Here is a 10,167-nt window from a genome sequence, read left to right as displayed (position 1 = left end):
AAAAAAAAAAAAAAAAAAAAAAAACGACACAAGTTAATTTTCTTAGAGTTCTTGAGTTCAGAATTCCAAAATGGGTCTCAACGGGCTAAAATCAAGGTGTTGGTAGGGCTGCGTTCCTTCCAGAGGCTCTAGGGAGAGTCTGTTTCTTTGACGTTTCCAGCTTCCAGAGGCTGCCGGCATTCTTTGGCTCGTGGCCCCTTCCTCCGTCTTCAAAACCAGCAGCGTAGCATCTTCATCTCTCTTTCTGTCATTCTCTCTGACCTCTGCTTACATCTTCACATCTCCTTCTGTGATTCTGACTCTCCTGCCTCCCTCTTACGAGGACCCCTGTGATCACATTGGGCCCACCTGGATGATCCAGGCTACTCTCCCCATCTCGAAATCTTTAACTTAATCACATCTGCAAAGTCCATTTTGCCATGTAAGGTAACATATTCACAGGTCCTGGGGATTAGGACGTGGGCATCTTTGGGGGGCTGTTGTTTAGTCTAGCATACCTTCTCTTCTGTCTTTTCTGACGACAGATTGCCTGTCTTCTAATGCTCCCATAGTCCTTTGCATGTTTTTCCTGCTGTGACATTCAGCCTGGTTCTGTCGTAATTGTTCAAATGTCTGTCTCCCCAACTAGACTATGGGTGCCTTAATAGCAGAATCCATGGCTTAACCCTCTGGTTGTTCATTATCAGTGCCTGGTACAGTGGCTGACACACAATAGCTACTTGATAAGCATTGGCTAAAGAATGAGTGATGAATTAGCCTGTGATCCCCGGCAAGACACTTCCTCTTGAGCCTATTTTCCTCACCTGAATTGATCTTGGAGGCCCTTAGCTCCATGCCCTTCTCCCACAGAGATTCCAAGGCACAGCTGACTTTGGACTTTGTAGTAACTGAGCTGGACCTGCCTTCTCAGATGGAACTGTCTCCATGCAATGCCCATGTAGGTGGCCTCTATTTGGGGATCATGACATGTCTTTAAGTCCCCAGGGGGTACAGTGCATCACTCCAGAATGTTGGCTCAGCCACTGCAGAGCCTTGGGCAACAGGCCATGACAGCCAAGCACTTTTACCCGGGTCTGTTGCGAGTAAGTCCTGTCACAGCAAAAAGACGTGTCTAGACAAAAATCACACGCCAAACAGGAGAGGGTTTGGTCCCCTCCCTCACTGCTTACTAGCTGAACGCTTTCCAGAGGAGGAGGGCAATGGCAGCCAACACAGACAAAAAACCTACACACACAGAGACACGGACACGCAGGGGCAGAAGGGCAGGCACACTGATGTACATCTTCACACATGTGGACGGAGGTGCACAGGACAGAGGCACGGGGACAGACCGAGTCGTACCCAGACACAGACATCCATCCTCTTTCCGTCACCAGCACTCAGAATCACAGATACACAGACAGGCCAAGGCAAACGCAGGCACACGCTCACCCTCGTAGTCTCCTCTCTCACAAACACACACACACACACACACACACACACACACACACACACACAGCCACCCCTCCCAAGATGTGAACTCTACAGCTGGGCTCACCATTCCCACCCCTGGCGTAACCCAGGGACCCGGATGAAGCGACAGACATCGGTTCATTTCCTTTCTGGTGACAACTTGAATATCTGGCCACCTCCTCCCTGACCCTCCAACAGATGGCAAATTGTGGGGCCCTGGGAGGGGTCAGGGCAGGGCCGGGCCGCCATTGCTGTGCGTGCAGCAGAGGAAGCAGCTGCTCGTGAATTTCATAAACATGCAGCAGTCTTTCCTGGTTTTCCTCTTGCAGGGTGTGTGGCTCAGCCAGCAGTCGCTCTTTTGTGTGCTGCTATCTTCCTCCAGGATGTAGGGAAGGGCGAGGATGTTCTTTGTCTCTGCTGCAGTTAGGTGACCCTGGGAGAAAGGACAAGTGAGAATGTGAATGGAAGAAGGGTTCAGTGATGACAGCCCCCCAAGGGGAAAATGGGGTGCAGAGAGAGGATGGGACACAGCCAAGGACTCATGGTGGCAGAGTAGGAACCAGATCTCGGCTCTCTTGATCCTATCTCAAAGGATTAAACTAGTAAACTCCAAACACGTGTAGGCTATGCCCTGAATTTGTGAGGTCTTCTGTAACAGGAGATTCCCATCTATTTCCACTGGATTCATTCCACTACTGCCTGGGCACAGGGGAATGGATGAAATGACCTCCCGAATCATTTCTTGCCCTGCGAAAGCCTAGCTCTTTGCCCAGAAGCCCTGGGGCTGACCTTGTCATCCTGGGCCTCTACTCTCAGGTGGGCAGGGTTGCCAGGAACCCCTGGGTGTGGGAGAGAGAAGGAAGCAGAGGCAGGGGTAAACTTTGCCCCCCAATAGATAATGACAATTTGCACAGTTCTTCTAAAATCTCCTTTCTCATTCCCCTGCTGAGATGAATGGGGTAGATGATGAGGCAGAGACTAAGAAGGGGGAGTTGTATTCCTGCCACTTAGGCATATTGGGCAGGTCACTTCCTCTCAGCTGCCTTTTCCCACCTCGCGATGTGGGGATGATACGTCTTAACATCACCTGATCTTTGGATTGAGGATTCAGTGAATTAAAGGTGCCTCATGCTTGACACATGCAATGCATTGATCGGATGTGTTTTGCGTGTTAAGTGTGGTGCCTTGTTTTAAATATTCACAGCTGAAAAGAATTGGTCCTTAAAGAGCTTAAAGTGCAGTAGTTTCCCAGCCATGATCCATAATAAGAAACACATTATAACCCAATAGAGGTACCCACACATAACTAAAATATTTCACAAAATAAGACTTATGCTTACTGTATGTGATACATTCTAATATTTTAAATTTAACCCTTAAGAATGCTGGTAGTAACCGCCCAGTAAATTGATTTTAAACTTACTAATGACTTGTGACATGCAGTTTGAAAAACACTGGTCTATTGGGGACAGGCATGTAAACACACAAGTGCAGTAGAAGGGCACAGCCATTAGGATGGGATCCTGTCCTGGGGACAGTGGGGGCTTGAGAGAGGGGAGAGCTCATTCTTCTTGAGGGCGCTAGAAGGCTAGAAGAATTCCTGGAGGGGGAGAATCTCGAGCAGTGAATGGATATTTTCTGAGATACAAAAGATAAGGAAGGGCATTTCATGCAGAAGGAATAACACAGAGACATGGAGATGGATGGGAACGTGGTATGTCTTGTGACCCTAAAAAGTTCAGAATGATGGAACTTGTGGAATATTTGGGGGAAGTCCATAATAGTAGCTCTCTTTACCCTTTCAGCTTCAAAAGGTGGGATTTCTAGAAGTAGGCCCCTGCCTTCCTCTAGCCTCTGTTATTCTTGAGTACCATGTTCCTGAACTCTAGCTGATACTGGGTCTAGCATCTTAGTGACCGCCATCAGCCCTCTGGTTCCTCCTTACCAGAAACCCTCCTTTGTATTAGCCAAGAAGTGCCTTCCTGTGAGACTCCTTACAGGGCTCAGACGCCTATTCCCCTCCAGAATTGCCCACGACTTTCCTCTGCTGCTCCAAACCCTCCTTCTTTTTACGGGACCAGCTCCCTTCGTGACCCTCAGTAGCAGTGATGGTCATGAATGATGGAAACTGAGGGAGGATTTGAAGAGCTCTTTATAGGTATGAAGCGTCTTCATGTGAATTCTTCCATTTAAGCCTTACAGAAACTGTGAGAAGGTAGATTTTTCAATAATGGTAGCACACAAATGCAGGGCAGACCCATCCTCTGAAATCATAAACCTCTTCTTTTGCATAAATGCAAGTCTAGGTGAGAGTGTGACTTGGCCTGGGTCATACAGCAGTAGCAATTTGGGGACTAGATCCTGCTGCCTGACTCCTCGTATGACACTTTCTACCTCAAGTTCCCTTTCAGATATACCAGGAAATTACTCAGTACGGACACTGACAAGTTCCTGTGCCAGAAAATCACTGAAAGGCCTCTACTGAGGTCAAAAAATAATTATTGCCGTCAAGTAACTCCCATTTAGTCAAAAGACAGGGCTGCCAAAGATGATTTTTCTTTAGACGGCACTTATTATACGTAGGGCATGAGAGTGAGCTGAGACCCAAGGCAAAGAAAATTATTCCTTAATCAATGAGATTGTTTATTACGGTGGCGCAGGATGCCCAGAGGATATCCCAAGACCAGGGCATCAGGATGTACGCAACAGGGGCAGCCCATGGTTTCTGTCCTCACAAGGGGGGATGGACTAGATTTATTGAGGCTACGCTTGCTGGGCTCTGAGCACAGTTCATTCGCTTGAGTATCTCATTGTCTAAAGGGGAAGCATGACATAGCATTTATAGCATTATGTCTGCACTCAGAGCCTGGAGGCCTCATGCGAAGACAGAAGTTCATTAAAAGTTCAGTGTGGGTACCAAAGAGAGCAGATTCGAGCAGCTTAAGGAAGGGCTCATGGAGCCCAGTGTATAGATAAGGAAGCTGCTCTCAGAGAGATTACAAGATGTCTTGTAATCACACAGCCAGTGAGTGGCAGGTCTATGGCTTGAGCCCATCTGTTCATCTCCATGGACTGTCCACTAATGGCTCTCCTCACCTGAGTCTACATAACAAACACCACTAGTGTTTGTTCAATGCAGATTCTAGGCCACACTGCTAGTAGGTCTGGGTGGGCCCAGAAATCCGCTTTTTCAAGAAGTACCCTGCTGATTCGGAAATAGATGATCTGAAGATTATACTTTGAGAAACATTGGAATAGACAATGTTCTGATTCTGAGATTCCAAAATTCTTCCACTCTTAGGTTTATTTGCTCTGTGTTGGTATCTGAGCTCAACGAGGGCGTATAAAAATTTTGATATATAAGGATGTGGTGCCTGTCTTCAAGGAGTTCTCTTACACACTCTCAGGACTTGAAACACTCAGGGAGTCCAGAAATATTTAAAGGACAATTTTGTTGTCATAATCTGCCCTTAACAAAATGACACTCAGGGCTTGCTGACTCAGCAATTTGCAGCAATGGGAGTGAAAACCTGGCTGCAGACGAGACTTTTTGTTTCTGGCCAGTGGTTCTTGGTGAGCTCCAGGCAGGCAGCACCTAGGCCAGGCTGGGCTGTGTGCTCTGGGCATCTCCAGAGCTGGTGAATGCTGGCAACGAGACATTGGAAGCATCTTCCTTTTTGATTGTGCTGACTCATTCCCCAAAATAGCCCCAGAAATTATTGGACTTTGAGAGCATATCCTATCTGCCCTGTGGAAAACTCCCATCTCATATGGTCTTTATGTCTGGCTTGAATCTATACAGGCTTTCACCTATTTGTCCATATTCTCAATCATTTCAATTTTCCCCTCTCTAATTTTCCTTGTTTCTGGTTCCTTCTCTTGTTTCTTTTCTTTCCACCCAAGGGGCAGGGGAAGAGATGTGACTTGATGTGGGTAGGCACTGAACGCGCAAGCCAGTGATCATTGCTCTGTTTATTAACAAGCCCCACTTGCTCATTTTGTGACATCATATAATCCTTTGAGTAAACCTCTGAGGTAGGCATTGTATCCCTCATTCAGGTATTTTGCTGAAAATGGCAAAACGTGGATTTAAAGACAAGTCTGTCCCACTACCAAGAGCAAAGCCTGTCATCAGTGCTACATGTGTAGGATGGAGAGTGGGAGATGGTGACCCAATGGCACAGTAACAAGAGTCGCCATTTAGAAGGAGACTCCTGTACATTTCTCATCTCATTACCGCCAACAGGATTCCTCCAGCCAGGAGTTGCCTTGTTTGTGTGTTTGCTCTTGGTGGAAGGGCTTCATTGTCTTGAGTGCTTGTCTGAATCAGATTACTACACCCTCAGATCACAGAAGAGCTTGCCTTTCTGACTCGGGAGGTCAGAACCACTTTCCCAAGCAAATGTTAGAGGGAGCCAGAATATTAGAAGGCAGAGGAAAGCAGAGCTCTCATTTTTCCCCTAGCATAGTTACCCAAACTTTAAGAGTTTCACTGGGAACAAGTGAGAGATTTCTAGAGTTGAAAACAAAACTGGAAATAATAGCATTATGTCCCCCTGCACACATACATGCCGCCTCCATCAACGGCAGTTGTGTCCTCAACGTTTCAAAAACCCATCTGTTCTTTGTCTTCACTGCATGGTGATCTTACAGGACTCATCCTCTCCTAGATTCTGCAACAGTGTCCTGACCGGGACCCCTGCCTTCAGGCACTCTGCTCCCTTTCTGACGCCTTCTCCTTCTTAGATAATCATGATCTTAATGCAAGTCTTCCCAACGTGCTGCTTCCCTGTTTCAGCCTTGACAGTGGCTCCTCGGGCTGTGCCAGACCCCTTCTCAGTATCTGGCTCCCCCTCCAGCCTCACTGACCGCTCAGCCCTCCCTATACTGAGCTGCCTGCGGCTCCTGAACGAGCTGGGCTCCCTCACTCCTGTGCCTTTGCACGCGCTACTCCCTTTGCCTAGAATAACATTCCTGCCACTCACCACCTGGCTTACTCCTACTTATCCTTCAAAGCTAAGCTCAAATATACCTCCTTTGGGGGAAGCCTTCTAAGGCCCTCTCCCCTCCCCTTCAGCTTGGGTTAGATGCCACATTCTCTGTGTTGCTTTAACACCCCGGCTTCCCTCTGTCATAATCCTCAGAACACTATTGTACTGCTCTGTTTACCCGGATCTCTCCCTCATTGCCCTGTGAGCTCTTGGAGGGCAAAGAACTTTCTCTCTTCTGTATATTTATCATCTCAGGGCTTTGGCACGGAGCACATGTTCAATAAGTGTTTACTGATTGCACTTTTCAAAAAAGCAATTTGTGAAGGTAGAGAAGAGAAATGGAATTGAAAGCACATGCTCAGGGTAGGAGAACTTACAGCTCTCCCTGGGGCTTCGCGCCTAGATTTCGTGTTTGCCAAGACTGTCGTCTGATCGGCTCTTTCACACCACAGAGGAGGTCCGTGCAGTGGGGCTGTGGGCTGGGAGTGGGTTTGTCCCTCAGACCTGGGGTAGCCACCTAATTCGTGTAGATGCTTCCCAGCCTGGGCCTCTGGGTTTTCTTTCCAGGTGGAAATCATCTTCTGCAGGAAATAGAACTGGCCTTTCCTAGTCCTTTTTGTATTCTGCTGTTCAAGCATGAAGACGGAGCCCTGTTTGAGTCCTGACGGGATCGTGTTTCATGATCCCCCAAAAAGTGTTTGCGTAACCTCAGGCCATGCTCAAGGCAAAATACAGTTTAAGGGGGGATCCTCCTGGACCCGACTCCACTTTTTATCTTGCCGCTGGGGTGTGTGCATGTGGCGTGGGAGGGTGTGGTCCCCCTGACATCCGTAGGCGTTCTCCGTGCCGATAAGATCCAAGGCCAGAGTGCTTGCTTCCAGTGGAAAGAAGTGGAGGAATTCAACAGCAAACATTTTATAAGCTCCTGGTGTGTGCAAGGCTCAATGCAAAGGGCTGTGGGTGATGTGGGATGATTAGGGCTGGGCTGTATCCTCAGGAAGCCTCTCATTAGGAAGAAAGACTGATGGGCAAAGTTTTGGAGACACGAGAGGACGTGGCTTACTCTAGGCCCAGACACGACCTTGGTACCCACACAAGGAACGCCTTTTATTGAACTATGTGCCAGATACAGGTTTAGTTCTTATCAAGTACATTCTTGCCTTTAACCTTCATTTCATTCCTATCTTGCAGTTCGGAAACGGAAACTCTTAACATGTAGTGGATATGAGCTCAGGAAATTAAATTGGGAAGTCAGCCAGTAGATGGAGGTGGTATCGGGATCTTGAAGGGAGGGATGTTTGTGTGAGGGTGTCCCCTGCCGTCTTTGCCCTCAGCACATGGCACACAGGCTGGAAGAAAGATCTCTAAGAAATGAGATCCGGAAGAACCCTTATTTGGTGGCGCTCGCTGCTAGGCTGGAGAAAGTGGAGTTCAGAGCCAGCGATGGAGAGATTGACCGAAATCTCTTCCTCGGGGACAAAGTGAAGGAGGAAGGGGAAGGTAATTTCCAGGTAGAGATGAGGACATGGGCTCTCCACCTGTCAGAGAAGAGTTGAAAAGTTTAATGATCTCCTATAACTTTAACCACGTTTGTTCAGATTTCCTTATACTGGGAGCACCTGAAAGACCCCTTCCCCACCTGTTTGTAAAGGGTTCCCATGCAGGGGAGCCTAGGGCCTCCTGGCAGGGTTGGGTACAAACCTTTTCTCTCCTGGTTCTCAAGCTGGCCCTGGCTACGAGACAAACCTTTCTGGGCCACGGTTCTCACTGTTCACACCTCCTTAGAAAAGAAAGAGACAAAAGGCTTAATTTTTTCCTTTGCAAAGTGGTTTTGCGTTACGCAGGCCTCTCACTGTTGCGGCCTCTCCCATGGCCTCTCCGGACACGCAGCCTCAGCGGCCATGGCTCACAGGCCCAGCCGCTCTGCGGCATGTGGGATCTTCCCGGACCGGGGCACGAACCCGTGTCCCCTGCATTGGCAGGCAGACTCTCAACCACTGCGCCACCAGGGAAGCCCAAAATGTCCCATTTCTTGACTAATATTTCACTTTCTTGCTGTAGGATAGAAATCGCCTAGCCTTCTTTCTGTATGTGTGTGTATATATATATATATATATATTTTTTAAACCAAAAACTAGTAATGAAATGTTTAAGTAATATACATATAATGGGTACAAATATTCAAAACATACAATACAAAGGATTTTATGGTGGCCAGTAAATAAGCCTCTGCTTCCCGTTTGCCTTCTAGTCACCCCATTCTCCTGGGGTGACCAGCATCACCCGTGTCTTGCTGTGATTTTGATTGCACTTTGCTGATGGCTGTATCGCTACAGAGAGAACACTGTGGAAATTGGTTCAGCAAAGGATCCAAGTCACTTCTGTGGCCAGGCCCTGGCTGCAGAGCCTTGGTATTGGTGCAGTCTTATTAAGAACTTCATTTTCTTGCCCATAATGTGCCCTGAATGAAGTCACAGGGCCGTCATTATTAGTGAGCACGTGACCATCTGCAGGACAGACTCTTCCATCCAGAAAGCCGTTAGCCATAGGAACTTTGAAGTGTTTTAGCCACTAAAACACTAGTGGCTAAACTCAGCCATATGTTTCCTATTAAATTACATGACTGACAGCTGCCTCTTATGGCTACTTAGTACAAACGCCTGTTGCTTAATGGCTCAAATGGATATCTGTGTATTTATTTTGCCACCTAATACAAAGCATAAATTTTTCTTACTCCGGTAACTTAGCAAGTTCTTGAATCTTTCATCATAAGCTAATTGAGACCGGAACTCTGCCCGAGCCATCCTTATACCCTTGTGGGTAAGCGTTCAAGTAAACGTTTCTCAGCGATTCTAAGAACGACTCCGTGAGGGCACATGCTCAGGAGGAGGAAGGAGGTTGGGAATAAGCGATAGGAGAGTTTTTGTTGACCTTTCCACCGGGTTACTTGCTGACTCCTTCAGCCAGGAGACCCTGGCTTCTTGACCCCCATCAAATTGTTGACATCACTGGGCTTTCAGGAAAAAGTGATAGCGACTGCTTCCTTGCTCCAGCGCCTGCTGATAGGAATTCATACTGGCTGATCTCTTTTGGTTACACCCTAGATTCCTTTGTGAGGAAAGGGAAAGTATCACGGACTAATGACGGTGACTAATTATGACTTGCTTCCTTTGTGTGAGAACTTATCTTTCACCGCTACTCATTTACCTTGAGAAATAAGGAAGTGGGGCTTTCATATAGGGGGCACTGGACTGAGAGCCCATGGAAGTGCGGGCTGCCCCTACCATGGCTGTGCAACATCGGGCGTGTCACTGCCTTTCTCTGGGCCTCAGTTTTCCTCTCTGTACAAGAAGAATTGGACTCTGTGGTCTCCTTGGTCCTTCCGTATTCAAAGATCTACAGTTTGGGGGCACCTTTCTCTAAAGTCTATGCTCCTATGGTCTTCCCTTTGCCTTTGCCTTTGCCTCTCCCCAAGGCTCAGATGTCAGTGATTGATTGGGATCTCTGATTTTGTGCTTCTAGGTTTTCTTCGTGTCTGACCTCTTCAAGACCAAGACGACACTCTCCCTGCCTCCTCCTGCTATCAGGAAGGACATCCTTTCACCTGTGGACATTATCGACAGGAACAATCACCACAACATGGTGTAGGTACTACCCACCTCCTGAGCTGTTTTTGGAAAATGACTGCTGACAGCAAGTTTTTGCTGCTCTCCTATCTCATCAG

The 10,167-nt window shown here is 47.6% G+C and overlaps 1 protein-coding gene across 1 annotated transcript in view; it reads left to right on the top strand.

Annotated features, from left to right (window-relative positions):
- The window catches only part of PLPP3 (phospholipid phosphatase 3), an 81,712-nt gene that overhangs the window by 71,500 nt on the left and 45 nt on the right, over positions 1–10,167 (top strand). The window contains exon 6 of the mRNA XM_007462562.1: positions 9,966–10,167. This exon is cut by the window's right edge and continues 45 nt beyond it. Within this exon, the coding sequence (XP_007462624.1) occupies positions 9,966–10,091 (126 nt within the window). The 3' untranslated portion in view covers positions 10,092–10,167. The remainder of the gene's footprint in view (positions 1–9,965) is intronic.

The sequence above is a fragment of the Lipotes vexillifer genome, unplaced genomic scaffold (assembly GCF_000442215.2).
Source record: "Lipotes vexillifer unplaced genomic scaffold, Lipotes_vexillifer_v1.1 scaffold54, whole genome shotgun sequence".
NCBI lineage: Eukaryota > Metazoa > Chordata > Mammalia > Artiodactyla > Lipotidae > Lipotes > Lipotes vexillifer.
Note: the sequence above shows the minus strand (reverse complement) of the source record. Positions and strands in the feature narration are given on the sequence as shown.